This window comes from Rhamphochromis longiceps, linkage group LG12 (genome assembly GCF_057381845.1).
Source record: "Rhamphochromis longiceps isolate RC_006_pf linkage group LG12, R_longiceps_female_GT1.1, whole genome shotgun sequence".
Lineage (NCBI taxonomy): Eukaryota > Metazoa > Chordata > Actinopteri > Cichliformes > Cichlidae > Rhamphochromis > Rhamphochromis longiceps.
This window is the reverse complement of record NC_140568.1, coordinates 14,567,155-14,587,571: the sequence shown is the minus strand read 5'-3', so window position 1 is coordinate 14,587,571 and position 20,417 is coordinate 14,567,155. Positions and strand designations below refer to the sequence as shown.

The 20,417-nt window shown below is 38.9% G+C and overlaps 1 protein-coding gene across 1 annotated transcript in view; it reads left to right on the top strand.

Annotated features, from left to right (window-relative positions):
* Positions 1–15,976, top strand: part of zmat4a (zinc finger, matrin-type 4a) — a 156,159-nt gene extending 140,183 nt beyond the window's left edge. Inside the window, exon 7 of the mRNA XM_085424881.1 lies at positions 12,544–15,976. Coding sequence (XP_085281007.1) covers positions 12,544–12,571 — 28 coding nt within the window. The 3' untranslated portion in view covers positions 12,572–15,976. The remainder of the gene's footprint in view (positions 1–12,543) is intronic.
* The last annotated feature ends 4,441 nt before the right edge of the window (positions 15,977–20,417 follow it).

Genomic DNA, 20,417 nt, shown 5'->3' with positions numbered 1-20,417 from the left:
GTCAGCGTCAGCATTATGGACAGGGCTCTGTGCTCCAGATCTGCCCACTAAAAGTCGCTGTGCCCCCACAGTTAAATTCTCCTGGTACATTTTGAATATAAGTTACACTCATTTCATATAATTTTGGTAATGAAAATCATAAACACCCATATCTGTGATAACAGTGCAAACACAATTTAATGTTTTGTTAGCAGAAGTTTCTGCAGAAATCATGGTAACTGATTTATAAATGTGTTGAGGATTTTGTCTCCTCACAGTCAGCTGCCCTTGTTTTCATTGATCCACCAGTCAACTTTGGTCCAGATCAAATAATTTCCACAGTTGTTGGGTGAAGATCAAGTAAGTGGCATGTGTGGTCATGACAGGAGAAATGGTGCTCACTTTTTATGGGACATTCCTAACCCGCAGCAGCAGTTTAGCCCATAAATTTTGTCAAGATATCAGCGGTTCATAGAGTTGGATCCAAGTGATTTTGACAGTCTAATCTGTCCACCGCTTCTGCCGTGACGTTCACATTTGCGGCTGATTGTAAGCAATCCTTGAATAACGTCTATAATTATAGTCAAATGGCAGCAGCACAGTGGTCAAGGAACCGAGCAAAGGAATGAGGCGAGATGATTTAAAGGACTTTGAATGTGACACGGTAGTTGGTGTCAGACTGAGCATTTCAGAAACTGCTGATCAGCTGGGATTTTGCTGCATATCCATCTCTAGGGTTTACAAAGGATGGGACAACAAAGATGACACGAGGTCAGAGAATAATGACCAGACTGTTTTGAGCTGATAGGAGGGCAAGAGTAACTAAACTTTGATGCTAGAATTCACACAGGATAACCATAAGTGGACATTCGATGACTTGAAAAAAAAAACATTATCTGTACTGATGAATCTCAGTTTCTGCTGTGACATTTCGAACGTTGGGTCAGAATTTGTCATAAGGACCAGGAAAGCATGTATCCATCCTGACGTGTATCATTGGTTCAGTTTGGAGGTGGTGGTGTAATGGTGTGTTTCTTGGCACACTTTAGGCTCCTGTTGTACCAACTGAGCATTGTTTAAATACCACAGCCTACCTCATCCTCTGATGGCTACTTTCAGCAGGGTAACGTGCAAGTCACAAAGCTTAAATAATCTGAAACTGGTTTCTTAAACATGACATGAGTTAACTGTGCTCAAATGGCATCCAGCATCACTAGATCCCTATCCAAAAAGGCACCTTTGGGATGTGCTGAGTATAGTTACTTTCTATATAATTATTGCACTATCATCAGGATAGAACAGTCAAAATGCGGTTCTACACTTGGTTCTGGTTGTGGTTCTTTAAAATGCTTAATAACCTCACATTTAGTACAGACCCCAAAAATACACAGAATTGAAAAGTAGCTGTGTTTGGGCTCTCAGCCTCCCTTTTTCTTCAGCTGACTTAAACATATTATAAGATGTGCATGCACTATTTCTTTCAAAACTGACATTCCTATCCACGGAGTCCTGATGAAACAATTTATGATTCAAGAAACACGCCTGCTTTTATTATATCTTTATGCTAACACAAAGTCATTACAGTAAAATGCCAGCTGCGGTCACCGTACGTCGAAATATATCAAATTTTGAAGATAATTTATGAATTAGTCCTAAGTTTAGTAGTATGGCAGATGACACCTGCCAGCTATGGTATGGCAGCCAATCTGAACTGCCTGTGGTCTGTTTGTTTCATGCAGAACATTATATTGAGTGCTGAGCTGAATCCACCATGCACTATTTCTATATACCTGTCATTAGGGCATGCAGTGTACTGTGTAAAGGTACACAAAAGGGTTATACATAATCTCCTGTTTGTTCTGTTTGTTTTATGTAGAACAAAACTAGTTCAGTGCTCAATTAACTGTAAATCATGCAGCATTAAGTCCTCCTGTCATTTTGATCAGGCACAGATCATTTTCCCACAGTGAATTATTAGATGTAAACCTCTTGTATTGTGAAATTGCTTGGGACAGGTGATTTCTCCCAGCACAGACCACACTGACAATCGTGACCCGCACAGCCACAGCGAGGGAGGCTGTTTATCATGAAGAGAGAATTAACTTCAAAGGGATTTGAAAATGTCCATGTGGAATGTAGGCTGGAGAATGAATTATGCATGAAAAATGCTTCACTAGAGCAACGTCCTGATACAATTTGTCACACACCACAGGAATACATAAGTTGCAGAGTTGCCATGTGGGAGGGGTGGATGCAGTCAGGTTGTGCTGTTGCTCTCGGCCATTGAAGGTTGTGAAGCAGTGTAACCTACGCCGACTGTACTGTGAATTACTTAAGAGACCCTTCTCCACCTTAAGAAGTTAGCTGGGGGGCTTTTTATGCAGTAGTAGCGTGAAAAATTTTACTCTTGACTTAAATCTGTGAAAGTATGATTGTGCAGAGCAGCACATTGCTTCGGGCAGTGTTTGAGGCCATGTATCATCCTCAAGCTCCTTAAAGTCTAAGCCACGTCTTCATATTTTCTAGGAATTCTATATAATTCTTGTATAACTTTAGCCCTAATGCACAATCATATTATACAGATCTTTTATTTTTCCCAGGATAAACTGGTGCAGTGATGTCACATGACTGCATCAAAAGTTATATAACCATAAGAACAAAAGAAAAATAAATCAAACTAAACCACACAGAATTTGATTCTTATCATTCAGTGAAAGGTAATGAACAAGTTTTTTGGCCTGGATAATTGTTTTCCCAAGTCTTGGCAATCCTGTGGAATACAGAGGGTGGACTGGCTCACCCTGCCTACAGCACAACTAGATTGCCAGCTCTTCCTAGAAGGCTTCCTCTTGCTTCTTTGAATTTATTTTCCACATGTTTTATGACACAGTCCAGCTAATTTAAAAGCCAGTCATCGGTCTGCAGAAGAAGGGTTTTTACATACAAGACTGCTGACTGAATCTGTTGATGAGAAAATTTCTTTGCAGTCATTTGAAGCATACATCTCGTATAAGTGCTCAGCAGTGATGTGTGAAATATGAGGCTGTGCTGGAGAGAAATGCATCAAATTGCAGATACTTTCACATGCTAATTAAGTGGTCAATAGGTAGCCACAGCACTCACTGTGCTAAGGGTGCTTCAGGAGCTCTGCACTTGTCTCTGAGTAGAGACCCCAGTTAGATCAGATGCAAATACCAAACCTGAGAGAACCTGTGACAGAATCAGAACATTTGTAATATTGCAACCTCGGATCAAGTCAGACCAGCTCACAGCTGTATCTGTAAAAGCCAGAGAAGATTAAATCTGCTACATGTTTGACAGAATGATAACCAAAATGCAGAACACTGCAGCAGGATTACTGAACAAAATTCAAGTTTTAATACATGACTTAATGAAGGCAGATAATCTAGAAAAATTAAAAGCAATACAGGTGAAAACAGTCAAGGAATTAGAAGTTGGCAAAAAAGGACATGATGTAAAAAAAACCAAAAACATAAAATAGAACCAAATACCAGAAAAAGAAGAAAACAGGAAGTGACTACAAGTGAGACGCGAAGCACGCAGAGGCAAGAATTATGCAGATTTGGAGTCACATAGTCAAGATTACTAAGGAAGGTTCCTAACTGAGCTAAGTGAAGCATCTGCAGCAGTCATAATAAAAGCTATTCAAATTCTCTTAATACTAAGGAACGATTTAATTGCACCTTATAGGTCATGTGCTTCCTTTTCTTTAAACCTTCAACCTTGGTAAGGAAGTGATATGTTATATATAGTAATACATACAGTAAGAACATGTAAAGCATCTAAGATCAAGGAGTCTTTAAGTGCAGTTAGATTCCGCTGTTCTTTTTTTCTTGCTTCTTATTCATTTTCCATGGCACCTCATGATATTTCACATCAGTGTGAAGGAAAGCTGATTAGGAAAGGTTTGTGTGTGGACTAGTTGGCTAGAAACAAAACTAGCATGAAAATGGTGAGCACAATACTATTTGCTTGTGTGTGCATGTTTATGTAAGCTTAGTGTCATACCATGTATGGTAGCAATACACACATACTAGAAAATAAGCTGTTACCAGCTGTTACCGTAGAAATATAACACCAACCATGAACAAAACAAGTTCCTTCCAAAGGTCCACACAAAGATAATCCATAAACAGTTCTGGCCTGGAAAGATTGTGACAACAAAAATGTTAAATTATGCACAGGAACAGGATGGTGGCTGAATTTGATATTCTGTAACTGCTGGATGTGAACAGGGACAAACATAATGACTGCTATAGAAATCAAACCTCTGTGCACCAGTTTGCCTCACTTACTACCTGCTATGTTGGCCACACAAATGAGAAAACAAATGGTGTAAACAAAAAAAAAAAACAGTAAGCAGTGAGACTGCTCACCGTTGCTGTGTTTGGGTGGCTGTGACTCAGGTCTTAGAGCAGATTTTCTACCAATTGAAGGTCAAGCGTTCAATCCTGGCCTCTCCTCTCCTTCATTGAATATTCTCAGGTAGGATGCTGGACCCTGAGTTGCCCATGACACAGCTGTGCGTGTGAATGTTAATTAAAGTGCTTAGGCATAGATAAAAGCACAGCATGGATACGTGTTACTGTGTGAAGTTTAGGGAGCACTTTGAGTCCTCGCATAGAGTAAAAAGGCACTGAACATACAGCAGTCCATTTACCCGTTAACTGAATTAAACAAACACAAATCTGTTTAAAACTATTTTTTTCTGCTGTATCAGATCAAATGTAACATGACTTAATGTAAGAAGAAATAAATTAGAATGCTTTGAAAGAGAACACTGACTTTGAATGACATAATTTTGTTTTTTGTCTTGGGATCGTTGAAGAAAGGGAGATTCTACCTAATACTGAATCTAATTAACATGGGGTTGTAAAGCATTTGACTCAGTATAGACTTATACATATGAAACCCTCAGATATATAAAGCACCATAGTGCTGAGAAACAATTCTGTTGTCAGAATAAAAAAAGAAAGATCCCTCTGCCCTCCATTCCCCCTCCCTTCTTTCATTGGTCTTAAGGTGTCTTCAGTTCTGTTTGTTTCCTTTTTCCCCATTTTTGGCTTCCTGCCTGTTTCTTTCTCTCTCTTTCACTTTGGAGATGCTCTTATATTCCACTATGCCTTTTCATTTTAATATCACACCATCCCACTCTGCATTTCCATGATAATGAGTGGAGAGACAAAAATATCTCCCCATGTTTGACTCACATTGTGAAAATTATTCAGCGTTAAAATAAGGTTCCCTAGTGTGCTAATTCTTTCATTAATGTGTGAAAATTTATATTTTTACATAAAATGTGATACTTTTCTTTTAGCCACATACACACAATTTTTCATAAAGGGTAGATTTACATGGCTGCCAATAACAGTCAAATACGTGAATGCAAATTAGCCTGTTTATTTTTGGATTTCCATGGAGATTTAATGATGGGTTAAGGCGCAAGTGTTTTTTTTATCACATACGTTGGAGACCTACCTGAAACCAAGCAGAGTAATGAAATGTGTGACATTCAGCGATGGAAATGTGGCATAAAAATTGTGATTGGCCCTTAGAATTTAAAAAGCATTAGCTCACTTCATCAGGGTAAATTTACCATGAACTCAGGAGTTAATTCAAATGATTTCGGGGGAATTGCATATCCCGATGGCTTTGTCTTGAGCACAGCGATTCTTTGTAATTAGTAATTACAGGAGTGTCAGGACAATAAACAACCAGAATCTCCAAAAGTTGATTCTGTTCATCTGGACGTAGCATTTTGTGGGAGAAACGTTTCGTCACTCATCCAAGTGACTTCTTCAGTCTCAGCTGCCTGCAGGCTTCCCCAACCTTATAAACAGTACATTTGCATAATGTACGAACCCAGCCCACTGAAGGAACAATGGGCTGGGAGGTCAGTTCCTTAATCTTAATTATGCAAATTCTCATGACCATTGATCAACAACCACTGACCAAAACCCACTGATCAAAGCCCACTGATCAATGGCCATGAGTCCCATTCACAGACAGTTGGGGAATGGCTGCAATCACAGCATTGTAAGATGGCGAAAGATGTACCCTAAGGCCCCCTCCTCGATTCAGAGATGGTCTTTCCCATTTCACGTAAATGGCCTCCTTGACTCCGCGCTCAAACCAGCGTTCCTCCCTGTCCAGGATGTGTACATCCTCATCATTGAAAGAGTGTCCACTGGCCTGTAGGTGTGAATAGACTGCAGAGTCCTGGCCTGACGAGGTAGCTCTTCTGTGTTGGGCCATCCGCTTCGCCAGAGGTTGTTTGGTTTCCCCGGTGTATAAATCCTGGCAATCCGGACAGCATACACTACGTTACTCTGTTTGTGTCGGGGGACCCGATCCTTGGGGTGGACCAATTTTTGGCGCAGCGTGTTTTGGGGTTTAAAAGCTACAGAGACCCGGTGTTTAGAAAAAATGCGTCTCAACTGCTCCGATACTCCTGACACATATGGAATCACTACAGGTTTTCGCTTGGGCAGCGGTTGTCCTTCTCTCCTGGATCAGCTTTCTTTAGGTGCCTTTCCAGCTTTGACAAAAGTCCAGCTGGGAAAACCACATTTACTCAGGGCCTTCTTGATGTGATGTCCTCCTGCCTCCCTGGCCACTGTGTCAGTGGGGATGGTGTTCGCTCTGTGTTATAGCGTCCTAATGACACCCAGTTTGTGCTCCAGTGGATGATGAGAGTCAAACCTTAAATACTGATCCGTATGCGTAGGTTTATGGTACACGTCAGCTTTTAGATGTCCCCCATTACTGATGGAAATCTCACAGTCTAAGAAGGCTAACCTGCCCCTTTTCATATCCTCCCTGGTGAATTTGATGTGTCGGTCCACCAAGTTAATGTGATCCGTGAATTGTGGTACGTACAGAGATTTCATTTTCACCCAGGGTTCATCCACATATGTGAACCAATGGCTTGGTGGTGTTCCAGGGTAAGATAGCAAGGACCTCCCAGCCCATTGTTCCTTCAGTGGGCTGGTTTCAGTCATTATGCAAATGTACTGTTTATAAGATTGGGGAAACCTGCAATCAGCTGAGACTGAAGAAGTCACTTGGATGAGTGACGAAACGTTTCTCCCACAAAACGCTACGTCCAGATGAACAGAATCAACTTTTGGAGATTTGCTTACCTGATTGATTGAGCATGCATCAAGACGTAAACAACCAGAACTTTTTCTGTAAAATGTACAGACCAAAGTGGGCTGTATGTGGCACATAATGTAAAATGAGCCTGACTTCTCTGCTTAAGAAAGTCAAATAATTCAAAGTGATTGCTTATTTAATCGGCACAACAGTTGTTAGCTATGCAAAAAAAATTTTTTTTAAATCAATCAGCCTTTTAGGATGTTAAACCTCTGCCATTAGAATAGAGGAGTGTTTGTTGCTGAATATGGGCAGATATTCCATCAGAAATGATAAATGTTTATTATGAATCATTCATTTCTATCAGTTTTACATTAGATAGAATCACATGTGCTTTTCTTAAAAAAGCAAGGACATTTCTGAGCAACTGAGTGACCAAACTGTCCTTCTTTTTCTACCCAAATACTTGGTGTACGAGGAAGAGGGTTACAAGATCTGTTTGTTAAGAAAGGTTCAGGGTAGTAAGTCAAAACACTTTCTGTGTCAAGGTATAAGTCTGAAGCATTGGTGCATTCTGCCACGTTGAGCTTACCAGTGAAATAAGCACAACAGTTTGTTTTGTGTAGTTGTTTTTGTCTTTGCAAGACAAACACAGCAGGATGCTCTTTTTGCAGAGCAGACTGTGATTACTCTGCTTAGTTCGACTAAGGACAACATGCAATTCCCATTGCACTGACAGAGAAAAAGCCATTTGATTACGTGCAACAAACAACAGAAGCGATGCTAACTGCCAGTCTGTCATGTTCCTGCTCACAATTGTGCAGTTATTGTGTGTCCCCACTGGGGCAAATTGCACGATGCCTCTGAATTTTTTTCCCCATCTGCTCTATCAAACCATGGGCACACTTGTTTGTGCTGTCTGAGGGACAGGCAGCCTTTGGTGTGTCGTGACTGAGTCTTTATTGTGTTGACCGATTGAACCTGGGAGTACATCAGTCCTGCTAATCGAGGAGACGTCAGGACAGCAACTCTGTAATGATAAAGCGATAAGATGAGGCCATCTGTTGGTCTGGGTTGCTGGACCAATGCAGAAAAAGCTTGAAGTCACCTATTCAATCACACAACGATTGTGATTACTTGGCAACTTTTTGACACTGGATGTCAAGAGAAAGAAAAACGATTTCATTGAGTGCATGGAACAAAAAGGAGCAGAATGGTAGACAGGACCAGATCTCTACCTTTTCGATTCTGCAAATCAACTTATTGCTGATATATACTTATCTGATTTTTCAATCAACTGCAATAGCTTTAAGAATTTCCTCCAGGGAACCATGCATCATTAGTCTCTAAAACGGTGCTTAAACTAACCACTTGTATAAACTGAGTCCTGAAACTTATCTGCAGCAGATTATACTTTCAAAAGTTCAAAAGGAATGTTCTCCAGATGTCTCACATTGCACAAGTACAGAAACATGGCTGTTGAAATGAATTGCAGGCCAAGTGTGCATCAGTCATTGACGGTAGTTTGAAAGACATGCAGATTTGTGCAAATTTCAGGGACTGAGCCACAGAAAAAATAAGAATATTTTCTGACCTGACACACTGAACTAGAAAGTTAAGAATATTGTAAATCAAGGTCAGCTTTCTTTCAGAAAACCTACATTTCTATACAGTTATTGTATCTCCATTCCAGATTTTTCAAAGGCAAATATTTTAAAAGAAATAATGCTAAATAATTTATTCTTTAAAAACAAACCACCTGGCCTAATCCTTATGAGGATCTATTTTAAATCATGTTTCATGTTATATGTTTACGTTTACAAAGAAATTACATTTCCATTGAAACATAATTTCAGTTCAAAGTATAAAGTCAGGTGTTCCTGCTGCCTGGTCTTAGGTTTGTTTTTCATTATGTATCACTGAGCTTTCTATCAGCTAAAATGTCTCGGTCTGTCTCTGTCAATTAAATCTTTGGCATGCAAACAATAACTCATTCATGCAGAGGTGTTAGATCCCCTTGACTGCCTTTGGCCCTAGGCCTTGACACATGCAGGCCCTCAGGAAACTGGACATACATTTTAGGCCATGCTGTCATGTTTTGAACTGCATTCAATTCATTGAATCAGGGTCTACAAAAAACCTCCAGTCTTATTGAGGATTAGGTGAGTTCACTCCACCCAACCCACTGAAAACTCCTAGAGGACTTTGTGGAGTGGAAGACTGGCAGGTGCATTGGCTAAATTAAAGTGGATGAGTGTACCCCAGTCTCTTGTGGTGAAGAGACAGCTGAGCTTGAAACCAAAGCCATTCATTTGTTTTTACATTCCCTCCCTCAACTATGGTGACAAGCTCTGGATAGTGACTGAAAGAATAAGGTTGCAGTCTTGGTAGTGCAGGCGTCTTGATTCAAACCCAACTATGGCCTTTCTCCACAAAGAACATCAGCGTCTGTTTTGTCCTTTCTTCCTCCTCTCACCCCTAATCGGGAGATAGCAGCCCCTCCCTGAGCCTGGTTCTGCGGAACTTTTTTAAAATGATTTTTTTCCTTCCCACTTTCAGCAAGTGCTTGCTCAGAGGAGGTCATCTATGTGGAGAATAGCCTGTGGGTTCATTCCTGATTCAAACTTGACCATGGTTGTAGATAAAGTGCTTCAAATGCATTGAGTAAACAGCTGTATGGCTGTATTTTTTTACTGGTTGATCTATGATCCCACCCTCACCTATGGCCATACATGCATGTAGTGGATGTTCCTCTTCTTCTGTGGGAGCTTGTCTTGGAAAAGCTCCGTAGTTTAGGACAGGTTATAGTCCTCTTCCACATAACAAGTAGCAAGTTGAAGTGGTTGTGATTTGGATGCCTCATGCACACCTCCTAGATTAAGTCTTGTGGATATGTCCTACTGGTAGGAACTGTGACAGGACAAGGGGCAGAAAGATGGATGAATGAAGTGATTATTAACTGGCATAAAAATCAGAAGGCTACAGACACTTTGGTTATTCTTCTGTCATTTCAGCACACCAAGTTTCTGCATGTAGAACGTACTATACAAAACTGCAATGTGACAAGAGATTCATTAACCTTAATTTGATTCGCATCTGTTTTCTTTTCTTTACTATTTAATGAGAGACATGATTGACTGCAAATACAAGTTGATTACCAAAACCTTTTTAGAATATTTTTTTTCTTCAAATCTTTGCTGCATACTGAGCTGTCATATTTTTCATAATACAAAACCGGCAACATTATTTTGAACAATAACTACCATTATGTCTCAGCAGTTGTGCAGTCATCTCTGGCATTTTAAAACTTCACAATATCAAAACAAACAAAAAAAAAACCCAAGAGAAAAAGAGCTGTGTGTGCAGGTTCAACTTTACAATGTGTGAACGGATTAATTTATGTGTTTAATTCTCCCGTTGCCCCCGATGGCCACTCTGGCACTGGTGTCTCTCTATTTCATTTTGAACAGACCGAATTAATGTTTACTTAGAACACTGGAGGGCCACGCCACAAAAACATGAATGAAGTTTTGTATTTGTAATAAAATAGTAAAACAGAAACTACTATACATCCTGGGATGCTCTGAGGATGGCAGCTGAGGTATGGTTGTATGTTGTGCACAGCAGTTTAAATTTAAATATGTGTGTGGAACTACACACTCATATTGTTTTTGTACAGCATGTGCAGGATTGATGGAGATTCAACACGATATATAAAGGAAAACTGAGGCTGAAGGCGACAGAACATGACAAGAAACACAAGCAGCCAGATTCTCTCATCTGTTTGGAGCATTAAAAGATCTAAAAACTTATTAACTGGATAAGAACAAGTTGGTGTTTTTTTCAGCAGTATTAGTTTAAAAAATAGGAAGAAAACAAACAGGTAAAGCCTCTGCATATCAATTTAAATGATAATCTACATCTACATCCAATAATCTACATCCAAATAACACCTTTATTCTTTTCCTGTATTCTTTTTTCTATTTATTCTGTTCTATTTATTTTAAAATTTCAGCTGAAGAGGAGAAAACACAAACAAAATCTTTTTTTTTTTTGCCCTGTCAGAATATATAACAAACCAAACCCTGCATGGTTTCCATAAACCAATTATTCATATTTACTCTTTTCAATTCAAAACTTTTGCAAAATTCAACAGGAAGCCTAAAACTTTTGAAAGATTTTTGGTTTGTCTTTTGATATATATATACACTGGTCACTTTGCTAGGCACGCCATATACCTGCTCATTAACATAAATTTCTAAGTAGCCAACCACATGGCAGAAGCCCAATGCATTTAGACTTCCTGCTGAAATTTGAGCATCAGAATGGGGAACAAAGCTAGTCTTAAATTTCAGAGACTTCCCACACAACCACTTTTCGGCTTTACAGAGAATAATTTAAAAAAAAAGAAAGAAAGAAAGAAAATATCCAGTGAGCTCATTTCTCTGGTTGAAAATGTGTTTTTGATAAAAGAGGAGAATGGCTGGACTGGTTTGAAGTGAAAATGTTATGGTGTGGAGATAGGTGCTGGGTGGAACCCACACACACGTGCAGTCAGGGTGAGCTTGAATTGAAAAACTACTAAACTGCATAGCAACAGGGAAATGGGGAGGAGTTTTCTTTTACGGAGAGAAAGATGCCTGATTGGAGGAGACAGAAACTGGAGCAAACACTATCTATGGAAAGCCAAGTCTGAGGCTTCTCACCAAATTTTTAACCAATCATATTCATGTGATATTTCTATGCTATTATTAAAACTTTATTCCCTGAGGAGTGGCACCCTTTCTCTGTCAGGACAGCTGGACAGAGAGAGGTCCGCAGTGCTGTAACTGGAACCTTCGACCATTTAATAAACTTCATTATAAATAAAATTCATCATTGAGTTTGTTCATCCTCTCTCAGAAAACAAACGCGACAACAGTAACTCCGATAATCATTCATTAGAGCCAAAGTATGTAGAAGAGCATCTCTGAAAAAGAAGAAGAGCTTGAAGACTGAATAACTCCAATTTCTACCTATTTATCATATCTTGGTGGTATATGTCATTCCAAGCTCTGCAGTGTGGAAGATGTTGATTTTTTTCAGTCCAGCAACACACGCAGTTCTCAAAGTTGGACATTAAATGACTGGAAAAAACATTAGCTCGTCTGATGAGTCTCAATTTCTTCTGCGACATCTGCAAGGCAGGGTCAGACCCAGGACTAGCAAAGTGGACCTAATAGTGTCCAGTGAGTGTAAGCTTTGACATCGTTTTCTTATCCATTGTGAAACTGATGAGTTTCTTGACATTTTTATGATTCTTAACTGGTGTAAATCAATGGCGACAGCAGCCAGCACCAAAATGTTTCTTTTCCTTTATTTTGCCATGTGCTGCATAAACTGTGTATACAATATCTGAAGTGTATCACTGATGAATCTTTTCCGTCTCTTTCTGTTTTTCTCCAACAGTCTGAAGAATCAGATATGTGTCCAGTGAGCGTGGGATGCCGATTAAAAACAAAAAAAAAACAAAAAAACTACTACTGGATTGATGTCAGACAAGCTGTGTTCAGCTTGCCCTGCTTTTTCTGCCTCCGCCATGCTTTTCGCTCCTCTCAAAACTATTTCAATTTCTCTCCTCATCTCTCCATTTCCATCTCTCTCTGGCTTTTTACTCTGTCTGTTTTGGATTTTTTTTTTCTAACACTAGAACTGCATCAGCTCCCTCACCTTTCAATATAAAGTGCAGTTCCTGCACATTGTTAGCCACTCCCAAACCATAAACCTTCACACTGCGGCTGTATTCTCTGCTTGCTTTTTTTTTTTCCTTTTTCTTGTTTTTAATTATTTGTTTTTTCAGTCCACTGACCATCTGAGAATATTAAAGTGGATCTGATACGCAGCAGCCTTTCTAACATGCATGGACTGAATTTAGCTTTATTTTTCACATGTTAAGTACTGTAAGTGGAATTAAGAATATAAGGGTTTGTTTGCGTTTGCTCAGTTTTAATGTAACACATGCATAGTGTCTAACATTGTTAAATCATTGCCCTAAATTATGTAAGGTAACAGTGTAATTTAGTGCATACATTCTGGACCTAAATCCCCTTGTAGCTTTTAAGGGGTTAATGGCAATAATGACACTAGTAGAAGTCTAACAATAAGTTGCATTGGTATTGTCTTCTATTGGCCATACTGAAGACTAAATTGCTCTTTTTTCTTGGGTTTTGGTTGTGCTGTAAGAAGACCACCAGAACTGGTGAGATTTGTCTGCATCTACACAGGATTACAAGTTTCAAATAGAAGCTTTCAACACTTTTAATTTGCCAGTACTGGGACCATGGTAAGAACTTTGCTTTCACCATGTTAATTGCTGTGATCTGGGAACAACTAACATCACTGTAAAGCAATGAAGTGGGGTAAGAAACTGTCAAACAATCAGACAAGTCAGAAAAAGTTAGCCAAACTTTGCTAAAGGAGAAACAAAGAAGGATTTCCCAAACTCTATCCATGTACCCCAGCATCATCCCAAGCAAAGCAGCACAGATATTTTTCTCCTCGGGTCCTCCAGGATACTTAGCTCATCTGCCCCAAGTTCTCCACCCAGTTAGCTTCGTTTCAGCATGAAAGGATTTGCGTTGCAAGCTCTTGAGGTGGGAGTATTCTTCTGCAGATATACAAAGAAAAGAGCGCTATTACCAGTTGATTCCATTGGTACCAAATCATTTGCGTAAACTAGACTTAGAAACAGGAACCGTCTAACTAAAAGAACTCTTTGATGTCTGGAGCACCCTTGTCCTACAGCTTTGCATCATGGGAAGTGAAGGGCTGCCTCAAAGAATTTCTAGAACATTCCAAAAGACTGAAAGTCACACATACACTCAATCTTTTCCATGTATAAGGCCATCCAGACATTATTACCACACTGGTTGTGCCATTGTAATCCGACATCTTCAGCTAACTCTGGGCTTCAAGTTGAGCTACTCTAACTGTCTGGTTGTTTGGGTTTCATGTTTCTTGCCCCTGTAGAAATTTGTCTTTGTTTTAAAGCAGTCCCAGATGACTTCAATAATAAAAAGTTATCTGTTATCATCATTGACAGAAACGATGTCAAAATCAAACAAAAAATTACATTAAAGTTGTTTTTAAGGTGTGAAAAAAGTTCTGGGATTGGGCCTGATATATATAATACACATGCATATGTTTGCGTGCGTTAAAACCTTACCTGATTTCAATTTGGATCAGTTCAAGATCATCTTTTTAGGTTCAGACAGCTTGCAGCGCAGCTATTTTTAGATCCCTCTCTGGAAGTTCTGTTCTGACCATTTACATTTACAAACTTTCACAATGGACCACCTTCAAATTATGTTTGGAAGTGACATAAATTTCAAAGCCTAATGGTAGGTGATGATCGAGACCAGAAGCATGGTTGTTGTTACTCATTCACTGGATTTTGCACCATGACAAAGTGAGACTGTCAACACCATGCTCCTGTGGGATCTGAGGGAGAACACTGACAGAAAATTACCTGTCTTGTGCCACCATACTGTAATTATCTGTCATGTTTGGCCACACAAACACACTGCGCTGGGAGAGCCAGTGGAAATTACAGAGGCACAAGTAGTGGTAGACAAAATGCGACTTCCACAGACTGATCTGAAAAGCTGATCTTGAATTTTTCAGGTATGGTTTAAATTGGGAAAAGTTTTTAATTTTTCTAGGCCTCGTCCAGGAAGTTGTTGATCACACCTGTTACAAAGAACAGCTAGGTTTCTCTTGGTTATAAAAAGATGTCACCAGACATGATCTCTACCGCACGTTGAAAAGAGAGACTTTGTTTTGTTTTAAATTGCTGTCCAATGCAGCATATACAGTCTATTATATATAGTCAGTGTTTCAAAAAATATATATTTCCTTTCATTTCAGTATGGTCTTCATCTCAGGGAGGTGTAACTGGATGCTTTTGTGAAATTTAACAATGCTGTTGAGAGCTGAACATTCAAATGTACTGAATCCATTCCACCATAGAGACTTGTAGAATGTGTTGGTAGATGAGGTAGAAAGGACTGAAGTATAACTGTAATGGTTTCACAGTATTTGATATTGATGTGAAGTGTTTTAAAGGGTAATTCAGCTTTACATATATAGACAGTATATATATTATTCAAAGCTTATGTAGCATTCTTCTTTCTTACATGTCATGTCAAGAAATTAAAGATGTTGACTTAAAAGCCAGTATTGTATAAATGAGCACTATGAGGAAAACTATAGATGAGTAATATATCACTGTTGTGGACCAGATTAAGTTGTAATTGCTATCTGTTTACAATGTAAGAGATTTTATCTACTATCGTTTTCAGTGCTGTGTCAACTGCAGACCTGTGTTTGATTAACATGTAGCTTTGACTGTGTCGTTAAAGCGTTTAATTTTTCAGCCCTCTAAGGTTATTGACAGCTGAAATCACTTAAATATGGAGCTGGAGATTTGTACTGTGGAGGAAAAGAAAAAGATTATCATCTCGATTTGAAAAGTGGAAGAATTGTCGCTGGCTGATGTCAGAGCCGCCAGCTGATGTGTGAGATGCCACCGCCAACGACATTATGAATAATTTCTAGAAATGTGTTTTTTAAATATTGCAAATAAGACATGCACGTATGATTTGTTATTGCAACGAGGGGAAAAAATGAATTGCATTGCTCAGCCTGAGTAATAACGTCTCTGTCCAGGCGTTGCTTTGAATCAGTCATTTCTCCTTCATCACAGGATGTCCTTTGCTCATACACCCCCTAGTCCTGTTGTGCTCTGGGTTATGTGCTTTATTGTGTCTGAGAAACGAATAAAAGACACTTGCAATGATTTCTTCTGTAAGTTGTTTTCTGTTTATTTTATTGTGTTGCTTTTTCATCTTATTTTTAATAATTATAAAAAATCCTATCAGAACACATTAAACTTTTAAGGTAGTGAGTCAGTAGTGTAGAACCACAGTTACCAGTGACAACTTGAAGGGAGGAAGAAGAATACTGAGTTGCATCCCAAGAACACCATACCTACTGTGAAGCATGGGGGTGGAAACATCATGCTATAGGGCTGTTTTTCTGCCAAGGGGACAGGACGACTGATCCGTGTTAAGGACAGATTGAATGGGGCCATGTATCGTGAGATTTTGAGCCAAAACCTCCTTCCATCAGTGAGAACTTTGAAGATGAAACGAGGCTGGGTCTTCCAACATGACAATGATCCAAAACACACCGCCCGGGCAACAAAGGAGTGGCTCCGTAAGAAGCATTTGAAAGTCCTGGAGTGGCCTAGCCAGTCTCCAGACCTCAACCCCATAGAAAATGTGTGGCGGGAGTTGAAAGTCCGTGTTGCTCGGCGACAGCCCCAAAACATCACTGCTCTCGAGAAGATCTGCATGGAGGAATGGGCCAAAATACCAGCTACTGTGTGTGCAAACCTGGTAAAGACCTATAGTAAACGTTTGACCTCTGTTATTGCCAACAAAGGTTATGTTACAAAGTATTGAGTTGTATTTTTGTTATTGACCAAATACTTATTTTCCACCCTGATTTACGAATAAATTCTTTACAAATCCTACCATGTGGATTCATGGATTTTTTTTTCACATTCTGTCTCTCACAGTTGAAGTGTACCTCTGGTGCAAATTACTGACCTCTGTCATCATTTTAGGTGGAGGAACTTGCACAATCGGTGGCTGACTAAATACTTTTTTGCCCCACTGTACTTTTAGTAAAAAATGCAACTATTGGTAGGGCACCTGATTGTAATTAGATTGTAATCTAAATTAGATCCTGCATTAAAAGTCTGTACTATATAGATCCATGGTTACATCAATAGGCAAACATTCAGAATGTTTTTTTATGATTTTTGAAAAAATATGTACACAAAGATAAAGACATTCTCATGACGTCATGACGACGAATTTAACGTCCTAGGACCTGGCGTCCACATATGTGGACATCACATTTTGGGTTATTTAGACTAAAATATTAAATTTTGCTCTACATGGGCCTGATATCCACTTACGAGGACAATATACTGCTACTGTTCTATTAAAATTTTAAACGAATATCCTCATATGTCGCTCTTATTTTTCTTAAAAAAAAATAAGGTAAAAAAAAATCTGGTAATTCTTTGATGTTTGTGCATATTGTAAAAACAAAGAGAAATGGAAAATGCATGGCGTGAAAGAGTTCGGGTCTTAGGAGGTTAAAGCAACTTCCTGATGATACACTGAAGACATGCTGGAGCAGAGACAGTGTGTTTGTCTACAGTAGGTGGTATGTACAGCAGCCTTTTTGATAAGGTGTCTAGGCAGATATTACTAGCTAACAAGACTACTACTTATCTAAATTAATGCAGAAACAGATCTAACTTTAAATTTAAAATGTTATGTCTAAAAATATTGAGTGAAACCTCCCTAAATGTTAGTTAGGTTTGCCAAAAAGTTGAGTTTTAAAGGGATTTTCTTTCCTTCACAGATGGTATCTTTGCTACATACTGTATGCGCAAATGTTGTCTGGTCCTTATAACAGCAGATGGGCAGAAGAACTGCCATCTGTGGTGTTATGGAATTTCCACTCACGATTGTTTAAGTGGCAAATATATGCGTTATACAGTGGGTAAAGTAAGCACTGAACACATCACCAATTTTCTAAGTAAATATATTTCTAAAGGTGCCACTGACACAAAATTATCACCAGACGTTGGTAACACCCCATCCAATCTACACATACAAAGAAAACAAACCATGGACATCCATAAATTTAGTTATGTGTAATAATGAGAAATAACATAGTGAAAAAATATTGAACACATGAAGAAAGGGGGTTGCAAAAAGGCATGGAAAGTCATGACATCATCTGAAATATATAAGTAATTAGATATTATACCAATATTACTAATAATATTAGATTGCTTTCTAATATAAGTAATTAGAAAGCAATCCTCCCACTTAGTTTATCAGCTGGTTCAATCCCAACTGATGGCCTATAAAAATGATTTCATATTACCAAGGTGTCACACAAGAAACATCTCATGATGGGTAAAACCAGTGAGCTCTCTCAAGACCCAAAAATAAAGAAGAAAATAAAGAAAATAAAACACACAAAAAAACATGATGAACATTTTCCTTCATGGTGCAAAGAAACAACTGCTGAGAGAAGATCTGGGATCCGGAAATAATAAATGGACATTACTGTTGTTGACAATTTATCAAGAATTTAAGGCAATATTTAACCACTGTGGCTAGCATACTGTAGCATTCAAATGGGTGTGAGTATGGGTGTTAGCATTAAACCATCATGAAGCCATGCACCTTTGGTGCAAATGAAAGTATCAATGGTTCAGCACAGTCTCAAGAGTGGGGAGGAAATACCAGCAAATGGACAAATATACAAGTACAGCTGAACAGGATTGTACAAGGACATCATCCAATCAGCAGGACCAGTTTATGCTCCTTTGTACGAGGAGGAACTGTGGAAGCACTGCCGAGTCCTACGGTATGACCTTTAGTGAGCTACTCATGTGCATGCTTCTAATCAAATTGTCAGAGACTCCATGAGGGTGGCATGAGGCTCTGCAATCCTTTAGGCCCTGGCCTTGCGCTTACAGCCAAGCACTAAGCAGATCAACTGTCATTCACCAAAGATATGCCTCCCCAGACCATCACAAACCCACTGCTACCATTGGAAGGAAGGAAATCCAAAAAAGTCAATCCAATCACAATCACAAATGAAAGGCTTTGATTAATTTCATATGCGTGATTCATATCCAGTACATACAGATAAAGAAGATTATCAGAAAGGATGGTTCTCTTTGAATCGTCTACATGTATCCTTCATTCTCTACTTTGGAGCTCCTTACATTACATTTTTTTCCTACTGAAATTTTTCGGCAGTGTGGGTTGGTGTGTACTGACCCATGATGATAGATTATTCTAATTAAGCTATGCAGACAACAGCGGCCCATCAAGAGGCAAGACTCATTAATTCACTGCTTTAAAATTTGAATCATAGAATGTAAATGGGAAAAGGTCCCAAATTAGTTTCTGCATGAGGAGGCGTGCCGGGAAGGAAGCCACAGTGTTACCAAAGCATCGTTGCTGACCTCTAACAGTCATTTAAATTATCTTACCACATACATTCATCAATTTGTCAGTATCACTTTTTTATGCCAAGCCATCAATCATTATGCAAAAACATCATAAGACTGCAGGAGTTAGTTGATGACAATCCTTTTTTTCAACAGTTTTACTAAAGCTTTATGAGATTATTTAAATAGCTGAAGCAAGCATTGTCATTTGGATGCTCTTTAACTGGATTCCACACCCTAGCACTATGATACCCAAAGTCACAGCTTATGTGTAGGTATTCTTTTGATTGCTTGAATTGTGATTTTCACTCCTGTACCTGAACATGATGAGAGCAATAAAAAAAAAGAGTTGGGGAGGATTGTGCAGTTCTTGCCTTGTTTTTAAAGGAAAAGGAGGATTTTTGAGGACTGTGGATGAGTATGAGATCTGTATTCCTTTTCCCAGAGCTCACCCTCACATGTGTGCCAATTTAAGCTAGGAGACAGAATAAACAGAAGAGAAAGAACTGAGAAAAGAAGCCATATACATCTGGGACAGAACCAAACCAATCCAGTGCAAATCCTTAATGCTATCTGTAGCGATGCATACAAAATATGTGAAATTGCTCTTTTCCTGTAGTGAAGGAATTAGCAAGTGAATTAAGGAGCTTTGCTGAAGAACTATGTGCAAATGACAAAGTGAGTTTAAATTCCAGGAGAAAATAACCAGATTCTTTATATTCCATATACATAGCATCTTCAGTAACTCCAAAGGCATGAATAATGTGTTTAAACACTATTTATGTAATATAGATTGTTTCATAAGGAAGATTTATAGTAGAGTAGCAGAGTGACCCAAGAATAAGGTGAGCCTTTATTGTGGCTCATGAAAAAATTCCCAGTGGAATATTGAAGTTTAACCAAACTGGAATTCAATCATACAGTACAAGGAAAAATCACACAGTAAAAAACAGAGGGGAGCATTCGAGACAGAGGACAAACACTGGTCTACACAACTTCCAGTTGTTGCTGAAAATTGTCTGCTACGCCTCACTTCCACTTATTACAGTCATTTAACTGCACCTCACAACTTTTTAGTGCTGTTAGAATTACCTCACAAACAGTAGGCTATGTCTTCCTATGCAGGTAATTGTACTAACAGCCTCTCCAACAAGTATGGACTCCAGTTTTTGGTGAGTGAAATTCTACTATTTTATCATTCTGTTAGCTAACATACAGTGGGGCAAAAAAG